Source organism: Oreochromis niloticus, unplaced genomic scaffold (genome assembly GCF_001858045.2).
Source record: "Oreochromis niloticus isolate F11D_XX unplaced genomic scaffold, O_niloticus_UMD_NMBU tig00000852_pilon, whole genome shotgun sequence".
In the NCBI taxonomy this organism is placed as follows: Eukaryota; Metazoa; Chordata; class Actinopteri; order Cichliformes; family Cichlidae; genus Oreochromis; species Oreochromis niloticus.
The window spans coordinates 173098-189092 of record NW_020327258.1 but is presented as its reverse complement, the minus strand read 5'-3'; the positions used below and the strand labels follow the sequence as shown (position 1 = coordinate 189092).

At 39.8% G+C, this 15995-nt stretch overlaps 2 gene segments (V, D, J or C); one reads left to right on the top strand and one right to left on the bottom strand.

Annotated features, from left to right (window-relative positions):
- Positions 1-1928: 1928 nt before the first annotated feature.
- On the bottom strand, positions 1929-15712 carry LOC109199882 (Ig kappa chain V region 4135-like). The segment is given in 4 exon segments: positions 1929-1971; positions 2941-2946; positions 15227-15551; positions 15659-15712. Coding segments are annotated over 4 exon segments (426 nt in total).
- Positions 5098-14263, top strand: LOC109199892 (Ig kappa-b4 chain C region-like). The segment is given in 3 exon segments: positions 5098-5143; positions 12831-12938; positions 13778-14263. Coding segments are annotated over 3 exon segments (465 nt in total).
- Positions 15713-15995: the final 283 nt, after the last annotated feature.

Sequence of the window (15995 nt, the reverse complement as noted above, 5' to 3'; positions counted from 1 at the left end):
GTCTAACTGTTGCAGAGTTAAGAGTGGGGGTGTAAGCAACAGGTGAAAACCTGTTTGAATGGTCAGTGGCAAGATGAAAAAACTTTTGGTGGCTCCGATGGACCTCTGACATGATAAGATCGCTAAAGAAAAAGCAAAATGCTCCTAATGCAGTTAAATCATCTATGTGTGTTTGTGCCTAGTAGATAATTAGAGGGCTAGTTGCATTAAAGGAACATTGGGGGTTGTTACTGTGATAGCGTTGCTGTGTGTGAATATGTGTTTTTAGAAGGTGGAAAAACTTTCTGTTTAAAACTATTAGCCTCTGTGTGTTTCAGAGCACTAAAGAAAAAAAGCAAAATACCCCTAAACTAGTTAAATTAAATCATCTATGTCTAAATAACAGAACTCTGAGACCTATACAATGCTTTAAAAAGAGTTTAATTAAAACACATAATGGTTTCAAAACGCTATTAAACACATGTAAACACATATGACCTCTGAACTCACAAGTCCGTTCACGCGCAAAGTCCGTTCACGCGCACACATGAACGCGGAGGGGATGGGGGAGGGGGATGGGGGGGGGCAAAAAAAAGTACAGGTATATTACTACTGAACTGACCTCCCAGCCCATTGTTCCTTCACTGGGCTGGTTTCAGTTATTATGCAAATGTACTGTTTATAAGGTTTGGGGAAACCTGCAGTCAGCTGAGACTGAAGAAGTCACTTGGATGAGTGATGAAATGTTTCTCCTGCTGATAACATTACATCCAGATGAACCGAATCAACCTTGTGGGTTTTACTTATCTAGATGATTGAGCATGCATCAAGACACCATGTGTATTAGTGCCTAATTATGAATAATATTACTCAGATATTGATCAGTGACAAACACGAAAAGGCTACAGTTTCAAATATTTTAGACTCTCTGACAGGTGAGAGTAAAATGCTGAACATTTGTGTCAATGCTAGATAGAAAGCACTCAGGCATAAAATTTAGTGTTTATATGAACGTCTGTGAATGAGGCGTTTTATGAAGAGCTTTGATTGCTCAAGCAGAGTAGAAAAGTGTTATATAAGAACCAGTCCATGTACCATTTACCATTGCTTTATCTTCAGCCTGGACTCCACTGATGATCAGAGTGAAGTCAGAGTTTGATCCACTGCCTGTAAAACGAGCTGGAATCCCTGATGTTCTAGTGCGAGTGTAATAAATGGAAAGTTTAGGAGGATTTTCCATCCCTCTGTTGAGGCTAGGCTAAACAGTCTGATACAGAGACCTTATGACTGGTCCATTTGATGGTGACAGTGTCCCCCAGAGCAGACCTCCCTGCTCCAGACTGAGTCATGTTGACCAGGACTCTGGTGCTACTAATGTACAGACACTCTCCATGGAAATGCTCTGAATCCAACTGGGACTTGGATAATTTGTGTTTTTATCAGTAGATCAATCATTTTTACAGTATTAAGGGAAATTGTTTTAAAACCTTTGGCATTTATACTAACTCAGTTCAGACGTTTATTATGTTGTTACATGGTTGACAAAACAATCAGATTATTTGACTGTTTATTGCAAATATGTGTAAACTTATTTTTAATATAGCTCCTGTATTAAGAAAGTGAATAATATTACTAATGTTTCTTGTAATATTACCATGAATAAAGTCCTTAAAACCTTTATAAATGTACCTACACTGCAAAAAAACTACTCTGGAGGTTTTCACTAATTCAGTAATTGCCAGTTTTAAAATTACCTGTGAAAGTGTGCAATTAAAAAGTCACAGACATGTTGCTCTCTACAGAAAGAAATCTTTGTTTTGTTCTGGGGTTTTTGGGTTTGTTTTGGAAACAGTGAAAAAGTGTGAGTTAGTGACTGGTGGAGCAGAAAAAAGCGTCTTACAGCTAAATATCAACTTGTGGTTTCTGTTATCTAAGATGACTGGTGTCTCTTAGGTGACACCTGTCCCATCTAGATGGTGCTGGGTTCCTCCAGTGACGAACTGAAGCAGGGAAATGCCACCATCATGGGTCTGACCAACAAGGGCTTCCACACAGAATTGAGGCTGTCACAAAGATGACTGACAGTGTTGGCAGTGGCAGCATCAGTGATGAGGAGAGCAGGAGCCCCGGGACACTACAGAATGATCTTCTATAGCTGAATCAGCACCGTGAAGCTCAAAGCAAACCACTGGATGAAGGTGGGATTTTCCTGTGTGTCCTGAATTTAGGTCATCTCTCCTGTTCCTGGAAACTACAGTCACAAACTCCTGTTACAAAGATGAGACAAAATTTTAAATGTATTTTTCTATTAAAGGATGCTGTCTGTTGGGTTTATCTAGGCACAAACCCCGCTGGAACACGAAACCAATAACTGCACGACAAAACAAAACAAGACAGAGCTCTTTGTCTTTGTGGCTCGCGAGGGAAGTCAGCCAAAGTTGAGGAAAAGATTCCTTCACCTGAACTCAGCCCACTTCCACTGATTCCTTCGCTACAGCCCTTTTTATTGTCAGCAAGCAATCATTCATGAATATGAAATTACAAATACACGGGACATTCTTAAGCAGGCATCTCTGAACAACATCAGTGTCTGTATTCTGTGTGTGTGGGTGTGTGTGTGTGTGTGTGTTTCCAGCCATATGTAACCCAGTTCCTAAAATCATCTCAAACAAAAGAGAAGAAAAGGTAAAACATTTTATGTTCATTGTTCCTGTTCTTACTGTCCTTGTTTAATGAAAGTGAAACGAGATCAAAATATTTATTTAAACATGGAAGGGACGCAGATTATATATGATATGCTCTGGTCAAACAAAGGTTAAGTTTCTCCGAGGGTTGATGAGCTCTGATGAGAGCCTATTGTTTTACTCTACTCCTCGCATGTCAACCAATTGGTGAAGCTCTAGGCAGCTCTTGTCCCTCCTTAGTGCCCGCTCCCAAGTTTTCAGTCTCTTGCTTCTACAGCCGAACAGAGCAGGCGGACTAAAACTTTGTTATCGGTAAGCTGGAGAAATTAACCTCTAACGAGTTAAAATACCATCTAAACTGATATTGTTCACAAAGTATGGTTTTGCACTTGTTGTCGTAGAGGTCAGAGCGAAACCGGAAGGTTTACTGAGCTGTGGCTTCACGTAAACGCTGAGCATCCACTCGACGGCGGTAAGCTAAATGTGGCTAATCAGACACGTGATGTGCGGAGTGTGGGTACAGTTGTTGGGTGTCTCTGAAACGCACTGTTGTTATGCTAGTTAGATCGTTAACCAAGTCATTAACATGTGAAAAGCTGTAAATGTTTAAAGCAGCTAAAAATAACTTTATGAGAGATAATTGTAAGCAGACTTTATCCTGCTTCCTGTTTAGTTTTTTAATGTCAATCAGTTGTTTTACAATACTCAGTATTGAATACTTGTAGGTAATTTTTAGTCTATTTCCACTTGTGCTAGTAGGCCTATGGTACAAGCGGGATTAAGCACGTCTATTTTAATGCTCCTATTTGTGGACTAAGTCCTTGTGTGTACGTGTTATTGAAATTGATTATTTGCACTTTGTTCATTTCTGATAAGCATTTGCATATTATTCCATTTCTTAAAAGGGGTAAAATACTTATTTATTTGTGATTAGATATATATGTACAGTGAGGTTATTTTGTTGGATGTAATTAATGTTTTACAATGAAAGTGAATTATATGGTGACTATAATTCCTGAATGTTTGAAACCTTGTAGATAATCTTTAATGTTACTGCAGGTTACAAACAAGTATTGAACCTTGATACTGTGAAATTTTGGATATTGATACTTTGAACTTTGAACCTTGATATTTTAATGTTGTACAACATGACTGAACTGATGATGATTGAACTGATAATAGCTGATCTGAATAGTAGTTACTGCAGTGTGACACTACTTTAGTTTAATTTGTGAGAGTTATTCCTAAATTGTTCGTGACATATATTTGACCATTGTTTATAGGTCAGGTTTTTTATATGGGATGAATCCAAAGATCAGGTCAGCGATTCCAGAACCCAGAGTGTTCCAGTGTTCACTGGATGGCGAGCCAACCCAAGATCCTAGGAGACGATATACATATACACGCACACTCATTTGCACATTGATGGACTACAATCCTCTACTGTACAAGTAGTACGGTAGGACAGACAATCACACACACACTCCTCATTGGACGGACTCTAATGCAATACGCCCGTTTGTCATGGGCCCCACCGGTACCATTTGGACTTAAAAGACTAATACTTTTACTTGTGCACAATTTTATTTTATTCTATTGTTTTGCTACTTTGGGGGAAATTTTTATACTTGAAGTTCTGTTAAACCTGTTGTAATTCAGTGTTGGTTACAAAATTCTTTTAAAAGGCTTAACCTCACTAAAGTACTTTTAAGCCACACAACTGTGTTTGTCTGGTTTCTCTACCATTCATGTACCAGAGCTCTAAGAGTCGTTCTTAATCTTCTGATACTAGCCCAAATTACTCATTACCTTGGTAATTATCCATTGGTACTGTACTTCAACCCACGTGCTACACATACTATACATACAAAAAATATCAATTCCAACACTATCCAGAGTAGCTTTTTTGACAGTGTCCGTGAATCGCTACATTATTGTAGTGGAGGGGAGTGTGTGTCCCAGGGATCCCAGGGGCTATCTTGTCGGTGACCCTACCTGGACCTGGGGGGTATAGAGGATGTTTGGGGAGTGTGAGTGTGTGTACAGTGTTCATTTCTGTTTGTCTCTATGTTGTGTGAGTGCTGAGTATTTGTATATTGATTGATAGATTGAAGCCTTTATTTGTCACTTGCAGTTGCCTGCAGCAAAATCGGACCTTTCCGACCGCACATACAATACACAAACATCACAATGGGGAGACAGGACAGAACAGGCAGCATAAAGAAAACAATGAATGTATAACACAAAAGGGCAGTCGATGAGGAAAAAGAAACTCTGCTCATCCTGATCCCTAATGGGGGATCAGAAAGAGAAAACAGAAACAAAAACTTCTCAGCACAAAAACACATTTATCTTCACAACACCATAAAACACAAGACAAGCAAAAGGGGAATATGCTAATGTACACAGCAGCATCAAGGACGCTGCACTCTCTGCGCAACCTAAAGTGATGCTGAACCTCCGTCTACATCGGATGGAAGGTAAGCATGGGAGGCGATGGGTTCAGGGAGGGGGGTATCTGTCTAAGTGTACGTGTGTGCATGCGTGTGAGGATGTGTGTCCTGTGTTCAGCCTGAGAAAGTGTCCTTTCACCCAATTAAGATCAACAGTCCACAGCCTACGCAGGTGGAGTTGAGAGATCTGGTGAGAGAGTCAGGGAGTCTCGTTGTCACTGTCAGGGGAGAATTTGTTGTTTTTCTCGTCAGCGTCGGCCTTCAAGTGTCCAGCTGCTGCCGCCGGGTTTGGGTAGCCGCATGAGATGATGATGGTGGTTATGTTGTTTAGGACGAACAGACTTCATGGAGCGATCGTGGCTCAAGAGTTGGGAGTTCGACTTGTATTCGGAAGGTTGCCGGTTCGAGCCCCGACTCGGACAGTCTCGGTCCTTGTGTCCTTGGGCAATACACTTCACCCGTTACCTACTGGTGGTGGTCAGAGGGCCCGGTGGCGCCAGTGTCCGGCAGCCTCGCCTCTGTCAGTGCGCCCCAGGGTGGCTGTGGCTACAACGTAGCTTGCCATCACCAGTGTGTGAATGTGTGCGTGACTGGGTGAATGACATATGTAAAGCGCTTTGGGGTCCTTAGGGACTAATAAAGGCGCTATATAAATACAGGCCATTTACCATTCATCTGAATTTTACAGTCGTGCTTTAAGTCCATCACTGGTCTGGGGGTGAATCAAGAGAGGTACATCCGTCTCCTCAAGGAGCAAAAAGAAAAGAGTGTATTCATGATGGTTGGAATGCATGCTTGTGTCTGTGTTTGCCTGTTTGTCTATGTTTATATGTCAGGTTGGATGTTAGACTCCACCTCTCAGCCCCCAATACACTCCCTGCCAGTGGTTGAGGCCCCCACTTGCTGGTACATTAGCGGTTGTTGGTGTCCGGTGGCTGCTTGCCAGGGCCTGGCGCCCTTGGCTCCATCAGGCCCCTACACTGTAAAATATAACTTGTTGTTTCAACTTAAAAATATCAGGTACAGGGCTGCCTTAAAATTTTAAGTTAAGTCAAGAAATAGAGTTTGTTCTTATAACACAACCAATTGTTATCTCAATGAAAAATCACATGTTGTCTAAATTTTTGTCTTAGTTTAGTTGGCTGAGATTTGTTAGTCAGTTCAACTCCTTTAATTGTCATTTTTACTTGGGAAAACCCTTTCAGCTAAATTAAAATAATCTATTGTTTAAACTCTTGTCCTAGTTCAGTTGACTTGGGTTTTTTAGTTAATTCAAATACTTTAGTAGTTCTTTTAACTTAGGAATCTATTTTAGCTTAACTAACATAATCTGTTAGCTAAGTTGATTTAACTTTATTAATTAACTGAGCTCCTTAAGGTAGCTGAGTGAACTTGTAAATCAGTTTCATTTTAATTATCAGAGTTGATTGACTGGATGTAAAGAAAAATGTGTATTAAACATCTTAAGTTTTGTTTTTTTTTTAGCTTTCTAACATCCATTTCAGCAAAACTACCTGTTAGGTTTATCTTAGGTCTCAGGTTTAAATATCTACATTCCTTTAAATTAATTTTCTGTTGTTTACAGAAAAAAAATAAAAACCCACAGATTCCATTAAAGTCTATCTGATCATTTCATACAGAAAGTTTGTTTTAAGAACATGACAAGACAATTACTAATGAGCACCCAACATTCACCATTTATTGTGCCATCTTAGTCATCTGAGAAACAGAAAAATCAGTGACGTAGCTCATCAGGCTCACAATCCATCAAAACTCAAAGGTTGCTCCCTGTGAAACAATAAATTTGAACTTGGTCTTGAGCCCAGTTTGGGTGAAGATTAAATTCTGACCAATACTCTAGGAGCAGTAGTGATTCTTGTGAAGTAACAACATAAAGTCTGCATTAATGTAATGTATCAATGGGACACTTGCTATTTTAGAAAAGTTATTCTTTACATTTGCAAAATTTTTAAACTTCATTGTGCTCAGTCACACCTGTTAGCATAAAACTTGAAATATTAAAATAGTACAAAACCTTTGATAAGTGACAGTAAAGATCAGTTTATAACAACTAAGACATCAAACTCTTGTATTTGTCTTTGTTTACAATTGCAACAAATTCCACAGAACCAATATCTCTGAAAATGAGTGCATGCTTCTGAAACATTTGATAAGATGGATATTTCAGACACATTAGTTTGAGTCTGCTCAATTGCAAAACAAAGGAAAAACTACTGACTTGCATGAGATAAGCATCTGCAGAGTCCACCATTATATTGTTGTTCACATAAGTTTCTTAAACCATGAACAAATGAGTAATTGTTTAATCTGGAATGTAAAGTGTAGTCATTTAGTGACATACAAAAGTGAGAATGAGAACTTGCAAGAATAAAAAAAACAAACAGTAAAATAAAAACTGTCCTTAACACTAAGGAGGATACAATTACAGTTCTGCATGGCTTTCTGCAAGAGTCTGTTTCTTAGACCATGCACTAGTGAGATGCACTGCCTTCCACCAATGTTCATTAGGACGTTCTGAATGACTTCAAAGATGTCCTTAAGTTCCTTTGGATAGTCTATGTTGAGGGCAAAAAGAAGGCCCATCAGCATGGAAATGGCACTTGAGACATTCCTCAGATTAGACAGGATTACTGCCGCCTCAAGGACAACCAACACATCGATGATGTCTTCTTCTTTCACCATCGCAATGCCAACTTTCATCCTCTTAGAAAACGTGTCTTCAATACCTGTCGGCTATAAAAGGCTTCAAAGACAAAAAAAATAAATAAAATTACACAATTACAATTACACAATATCCCTTGTGCTTAAGAATTCATGTCTTTCCAAAGAAGAGCCATACTGATGCTTTGGATGATGGTGATTGGCTTTGGGTAACACTTATTAGTTGTTAAAGTTTTTTCAGAATGAGATATGCACCCCCATGTTACAAATCCATTTCTTGCTTTAAACAAAGACCATGTTCATAAATAACTGAGCATGTCTTCAATTGCAGAATTCAAACAAAATTTTCAATTTAAATGGTAAATGGCCTGTATTTGTATAGCGCTTTACTAGTCCCCTAAGGACTCCAAAGCGCTTTACACATTCAGTCATTCACACACATGGGTGGATGACTGAATCGTGGCTCAAGAGTTGACAGTTCGTCTTATAATTGGAAGGTTGCCGGTTCGAGCCCCGGTTCCGACAGTTTCAGTCGTTGTGTCCTTGGGCAAGACACTTCACCTGTTGCCTACTGGTGGTGGTCAGAGGGCCCGGTGGCGCCAGTGTCCGGCAGCCTTGCCTCTGTCAGTGCGCCCCAGGGCGGCTGTGGCTACAATGTAGCTTGCCATCACCAGTGTGTGAATTTAAATCTACTTATGCTAAATATTGGCTGTGCTCTAAACCAAATCTGGCTGAGAATACATGAAATGTGCAAACTGCAGCTACACTACAGGATCAGATTGTGGCTCCATAGACAATGCTTCTTTAATCAGTTTATTGATTAAAGTTTATTTTTCCCCCCTATAATAACAGCATGAAAAAAGAGCATATAGACATGGCTGAACAGGTTGCATAATTGGCACTGAATATCAACATCCACCTTTACCCAGCTGCCCAATGACTCTGGGCCAGTAACCTTTAATTGCTTACCCAGTCTACACAGTCTCTTTTCCAGGGTCCAGGACATTTCACCAAAGTATTGCCCCCCACAGCTGTAGCAGCCACTGCAGGCCCTTAAATATCCTAATATCTCTGCCATTACAATATACAATGTGAGAAATCAAACGTAAAGCTGAAGTGAACAGTACAGCAGCGAAATGTCAAAGACCCTGGTGAAGACATGAATAAACACAAGACACTAATAATATCAATGCTAGCTTGCCAGTTAGTTTCTCTGAAACCCAGACCAACTCCAGTGTCAAAGATCTTGTAATAATACATTTGGTGAGGAAAAAGTACACATGTTATCATGTGGCATCTATTGTTTCATAGATGCCACATGTTTAATTTAAAATCCACTGCGGTGCTGTCATTATTAAATTCACTAAAAGAAACAATGCTAACCTTCACAGTCTTGAAAGTGTGTGAGGGCTCTTCCTTTAGAAAATGAGGTCCTCTGTCCTCTGCCTTTGTGTAGGGCTCTGGTCAAAGAAGTCAAAAAGAAAACAAAAACACTTTTTAAACAGTGTTTATGAAGCATGTAGACAGCTCCAAATTCACAGCTTTTTGATACATAATTCCATCAATATATGATTATCATTGGAAATTTTGAATCAGGCTTATCAGGACATTCAAGTAGAATATGATATCCAACCTACCATCAATATACACAGATTCTGTAAAAGTTACCACACTAAATGTCCTGTTGTGAAATATGATGACAGACTTTACTTATCAGCTTTCTTTCAATGAGTTCATCAGTTGAACTGGATAACCTAAAACTTAAACAAAGGAGAACATTTCGCAGTTGAACACTTACATCATCATTGAAGCATTTTATGAGCCTAGTTAGCCCTCCTATGCTGCTCTTGATTTTGTACAGCTCCACGAACCTCTCCATAATGGTCAAGCACAGCAAAAAGGAACCCTTTCAGGTCAACAGATGTAAGACGGGCAAATTCTGCTTCAACCTGAGCAAGAGAAGAAGAGGGGTGGAGAGTACAGGCAGAATAACAAAAAGATTCTTTGAGACCAAAATTTAAGCAAACGGTCATCTGAGGCCCATTAGAGAAAACACAAACACACAAAAGCAAACAAACAAAAAGATGCACTTTGCCGTTCAGCAAACAAGGAAGTTCAGAGAACAATAAGCTCTGTCTTGAAATCTTTTAAAGTAGAATGATTGTGAAAATGACTTATGTGATGTAAAACTTTAGTAAACGTGTGATTAAAAGAACACTGAGTAAAAGGACAAGTAACAGTTTCCTTATTCCTCAGATGTTTACCTTGATGAGCAATACTGTTTTAGTCCAACTGCCTCATTAAAGTTACACAACAGGCTTTTTACATTAAAGCCAGCAAGTCCATTACATACTCCCTTTTTAGATCTGAAATACTGTGCACATTCTGTGTATATGTAGTGGACAGCAATTTACCCAAAAGAGCGCAAAGTTTGCAAGTCCACCTCATTTAAATGACAAAGACAGATGTGATCATCTAGACCTGTGAAAATAAATTAATGACAAACTTGCAGTTATGGATGTTATTACAACCACAAGAACCTAAACAGTCTGCTCCATTGCTTTTGTTAATGAATCACTTGTTGGTAACAGGTCTGAATATTTAGTTTATGCCACCTGCATGTGATCATCAATAGTGCCATATTACTTCTTAAGAAGTACCCTGACACTACAATCTTTATATCATTTGTTCTACAGAGCTATTAAGTTACAATATAATCTGTGGTGTTTCCAGTATGACAAAATGCACAAATTGTAACTTACCATTTGACTCCACTGACAAAAATAAATCCCCAGCACCAAGTTTGGCTTCACAGACCTAAAATAAGTAAAATAAAATATATGTTATAATTATATTGTTTTCGCCATTTATTCATGTTTGCTAATTTTCTGACATATAAACAATGTTAGTTTTGTTACAATACAGAGAATGCAGTTCAATTAAAAGGTAAATTATGCAAAAACAAAACAAAACAAAAACTTCTGCAGTATACCATGCCAAAAATCAGTGTCTCTGATGCCAATTATTTTATCACTACAGCTCTTTTAGTATGGAAACTCACACAATCTAGTCATACTGATCACAAGAGCTCAAAAATAAGTCAAAATAGTGAGCTGTTGTTAAGCATAAAGCATTTCAGGGTAACAAATAACTGCACAATAGAATTAAAGCAAAAAATAAACACACTGGAGGACTATCTGATAAAAACTAATATAATGCTGGTTTGTAGACCATATTTTGTCTCAGTCCTCAGTGCACTCTTGCAGCTTAGCATGTAGCAGTTAATAACAACTTAAGTGATTACATAGGGGTAAACAGATGACAACAAGCATCCGAGTCCTGCCAAAAAGTTCTTTTTGAACCCAGTCAGTTATTGGAAATATTGCCAAAATGAACTTCCACCAAAATACAACAGCCTGTGAACTTGAAAGAAATTTACAAGTACAGAGACAATATGAAATAAGCTTTATTAATTAGCTGAGTTAGCTTGCTAATATCGCAACAGTGGTTGAGTGCACAACCTTAAAGCTAGCGGCACAATACTTGTGATTTGGTCAGTGCCACATTAAACCCATAAAAAAGGCCATGTGTCAGTTTATTAGGTCAAGTTTGGTCATGACACACAAGCTGGACCTTGTCGGCTAAAGTTACATTAGCTAAAGCAAACATTTCGGTAAAAGAGAAAAACACACATCATGCCATAAATTCAAAACATGTTCCAACTTTTGTAGCTCTCTTTCCTTATAGTTATAACCAATGTTACTCACCTTGAAAGCATATTCCAAAGAAGACGATTAGAAAACGTCCAAGTAAAGTGAGCATGTCGTTAACCGCCAATTCCCCATGATGCACCTCGGTAGCAGTCACGTGAGGCAGTTTTGAATCCTGCTGTGCTCAACTTACCCACATTGTCAAGTTCACATAAGTTGCTGATTTAGCTGGACATGAGTTTTCAAGTTAGCTTTTTTTTGGTGTAATTGGGACGTTTTTAACTTGTAATTCTATGTTATAACAACAACTTCAGTCATCTATCGTCAAACTGATATAGAATAATATGTTGAAATAACAAACATCTAGAATTACATTTTACAGTGTACCGGGGTGTGGAGGGTCGTCAGTACACTCTCACGTAGCCTTTTGCCAGCGGAGCCTGCTGGCACGTTGGCTGCTGGGTGACCACCCCCCACACACCCGTCTGGGGTTCTCCCCAGCTTGTTTGTAGGAGGGTGGCGCGGCTGCCCCTCCAGTGGTCCTCCTTGGGCTCTTGTGCTCTGGGGGGAATCTAGATGTCTGGGCCCTGGATGTCCTCCATACTTGCTTCATGTCCTGGGGGGCGGTGCTATGGCTCCCCGCAATTACTATTAGATAGTTACATGGAGAAACCTTTTGAAAAGAACCGCACTCACGCACAGAGGTGTGCACAGACACTCACTATCTTCCTTGGATGCTGCCTCTAAGCATATCGTCTGCTGTCGGTCTTTTGTGCTGCTCAGTAACATTCAGTATTTATTATTTACTCTTATTTATGCTTAATTAGTTGTTGCTGTGGTCTCCCTACTGTGTTGCTCTCTTTTTGCTTGTTTACTTCTTTTTTTTCCAGCAAGTGATCTCGTGGATTTCTTTGGTCTTTTCTCACTGTCCCTCTTCCTCTCTGTTTTTCTTTACCTCTCCTTTTCCTAAACTTCTCTTATCTGTCTTTCTCTTTACGATCCCCGGTTATATCTGTTCCGATTGTAATCATTTTAAAAATAAAAAAATAATAAAGATGAATCAAGTGGACCAGTATTGCAAAGCCATAATGATACACTTGAGAAAATAAATCTGTTGAGAATTTTTCTTGGCCTTCAGGCAATAATTCTGATTGCTTCAGTGCCGAACGGGACAGGCAAAAAAAAATGTGATCATCCAAAAGCTCATGGATTGAAATGTATTTAAACTGATATTTGTATGATGGTATTTGAAGAAGTCATATCAGCTGAGTCATGGCTGCTGTGCAAACAGTGAATTATGTTGTTGAGTTTGTTTGTTTCAGAGTCAGAGAGCCGTGTCTCTCTACAGTCAGAGGTTTTTGTACGGCGGCTCAATGAGTTTGTATCACTGTGGTGGACTTTTGGTGGAGGAACCAGACTGGATGTTGGAAGTAAGTTTATTCTGGTTTACTATCAAATACTTTCATTTTTATTGAAGTTCATTTAACAATTTCTCTTCTGATTTTAAGAGAAAAGCACGTAGCTTTACAATAAGTTTGATGCTGGAATTTTTTATCATCCTCTTATGTCATGGAGGGTGATTCAGATCTGCTCTGTCAAAATGTTATGTCGCCATGTCGATCGCGGCTCAAGAGTTGGGAATTCGCCTTGTAATCGGAAGGTTGCCGATTCGAGCCCCGGCTTGGACAGTCTCGGTCGTTGTGTCCTTGGGCAAAACACTTCACCTGTTGCCTACTGGTGGTGGTCAGAGGGCCCGGTGGCGCCAGTGTCCGGCAGCCTCGCCTCTGTCAGTGCGCCCCAGGGTGGCTGTGGCTACAATGTAGCTGCCATCACCAGTGTGTGAATGTGTGGATGACTGGATATGTAAAGCGCTTTGGGGTTCTTAGGGACTATTAAAGCACTATATAAATACAGGCCATTTCAGTCAAATTAAACTGAAAAAAAAAATCAAAACAATAATATAAAGAAGAAGAACTGTCAAGTATTGTTTGAAATTACTTCTGCTACATCTGCTTCTTTTATATCCAGTGTAGTTTGAACATATTTCAGGTCAAACTGTGTGATGATTCTCTCTGTGCTGATATGCATGAGAGGTTTCTTAAAGGGAAGTGAAACAATGTGTGAGTTAATGACTGGTGGAGCAGAAAAAACACCTGACAGAAACTTCTTAATGGAGAAAATCAGCTCTTACAGTAAAGGTGTCCGACTGTCTGTGGTTTGATTGACAGCTGTGTGCTCCCTGTGCTCTAAGCTGATTGGTGTCTCCTAGGTGATACCCGTCCCATCCTGACAGTGCTGCCCCCCTCCAGTGAGGAGCTACAGCAGGGGACTGCAACAATCACATGTCTGGCCAACAAGGGCTTCCCCTCAGACTGGAGTCTGTCCTGGAAGGTGGATGGCAGTGGCAGCATCAGCTGGGAGGAGAGCAGGAGCCCCGTGGTGCTGCAGAATGACGGCCTCTACAGCTGGAGCAGCACCCTGAGGCTCCCTGCAGACCGCTGGATGAAGGTGGGCTCTGTGACCTGTGAGGCCACCCAGGGCTGCCAGACTCTGGTCTCAGAGCCACTGAGGAGAGTCCAGTGTTCCCAGTCCTGACCTGACTCAACCTGATACTGGTTTAATGCTCTCATTCTCAACTCTGTAACTGTCTCTCCATCTTTCTTTTTAAAGAACAAATAAAGACTAAAACTGTTATTTTCTTTCTCATAATGACAACATTCATGTTTTAGGTAATAAAGATGTTTTGCAAAGTGAATTTTGGTTGAATCAGACATTTTATTTTATTTAAAATCTACAAACCTGCAGTTGATGAATATATTTTTCATTTACATGAATTTAAACCAACCCTTCACTCCAACATTATGTCTTTATTTTACACTGGTAAAATAAAACACAGGCTGAAAGAACCATTAAGGAGATCTGCATTTTGGCAAAAGCTGAAAAAGGAGTTTTAAAATTGTACAGGTTATTTTTATGTTTGTTCAAAGTTACATGAATGTGTGTGGTAGGTTGTTGGTGGTGTTACTCACCAGTATCAGACAGACTGGTTCATGAAGCAATGCTGGGACCTGGTTGCCATGGAAACAGCCTCACCAGACTACAAAGCAAGTCTAAAGAAGAAAGAGTCTTTAGTGTCTCTTATGAGCTGTTTGTTCTGAGGAGAACTCACAGACAGGAGAGTCAACGAGTACAAGGAGTGATTAGAAAGAATCTGAAGTACAAAGTTTTAATTGACGAACAAGGAGAAGATTAAATAAATGATGATATGAACAAAATATGAAAAAACACCTTCAGTTCAATAACAGATTTTTCACTCATGTTCATGTTTGATGATATGTTTACAGTAAAATCTTAAATTCACAGGTTTTTTTATTTTGACCCTCACTGATCAGGAACATTTCCAGATTTTTTTCTTCAGATCTTTAAGGTTTGATACAAATTTACTGTCTTTTTTTCCACTGCTAAGGTCAAAGGTTATTACTAAGATTGATCTTGGTTTCTGTTACTGTCCCACAATTGTTCTTTAATTTATTGAGTATATTTGTCTTTGAGAGAACATTTATTTGTGTGTGTGTGTGTGTGTGTGTGTGTGTGTGTGTGTGTGTGTGTGTCCTCAGTGAACTGTATCAGTCTCTGCAGTATCTTCCAGCTGCAGCAGTCACTTCAGTTTCTGTTCAGTCTGACTGAGGGAGGTTTTTGTACGACTGTTTTTCACTGTGTGAACACATACTGACTGTTGATAACATGAAAACTCTGACAGTAATAAACTGCTGCATCTTCAGCCTGGACTCCACTGATGGTCAGAGTGAAGTCAGAGTTTGATCCACTGCCTGTAAAACGAGCTGGAATCCCTGAATCTCGAGTGCTAGCAAAGTAAATGAGACGTTTGGGAGGTTGTCCATCTCTCTGTTGGTACCAGGCTAAACAGTGGTAGTTGCTATAAACATGAACATTCTGACTGGTCCTACACTTGATGTTCACAGAACCTCCCACAGCAGAGCTCACTGCTCCAGGCTGAGTCACTGTGATCTGTCCTCTGGACTCTGAGGATACAGAGACAAAAACATAAAGCAGCTTCATGGTTTTGTGGGCTTCATTTCAGAGGGACAGATGTTGATAGAGGAGAGGAGTTTGATTCTCTGGACTTTACCTGTGAAGCAGCAGCAGAGGAGAGTCCAGATGAGGACGCAGATCAAAGTCATGTTTTTGATGAGGAGGATTTCTGTGGCTTCTGTTGTGATGAAGGACAGCTGTCAGTCATCCAGTGTTCAACTCTCAGGACTATAAACTCTCCCAGAGCACTGGAGCATGGTGCTGCTGATGCAAAGTGCCTCTCTATGGAAATCATCTGACTGACTCACAGGGAGCTGGATCAATCTGATGATGCGGTTTATTATAAAGAGAGAATTTTTCACAGCATATTTGGCATTTTCACACAAAATTTTCAGAAACATTCTGAGAATCTGAAGGCTGTTCTGTTGCAGAGA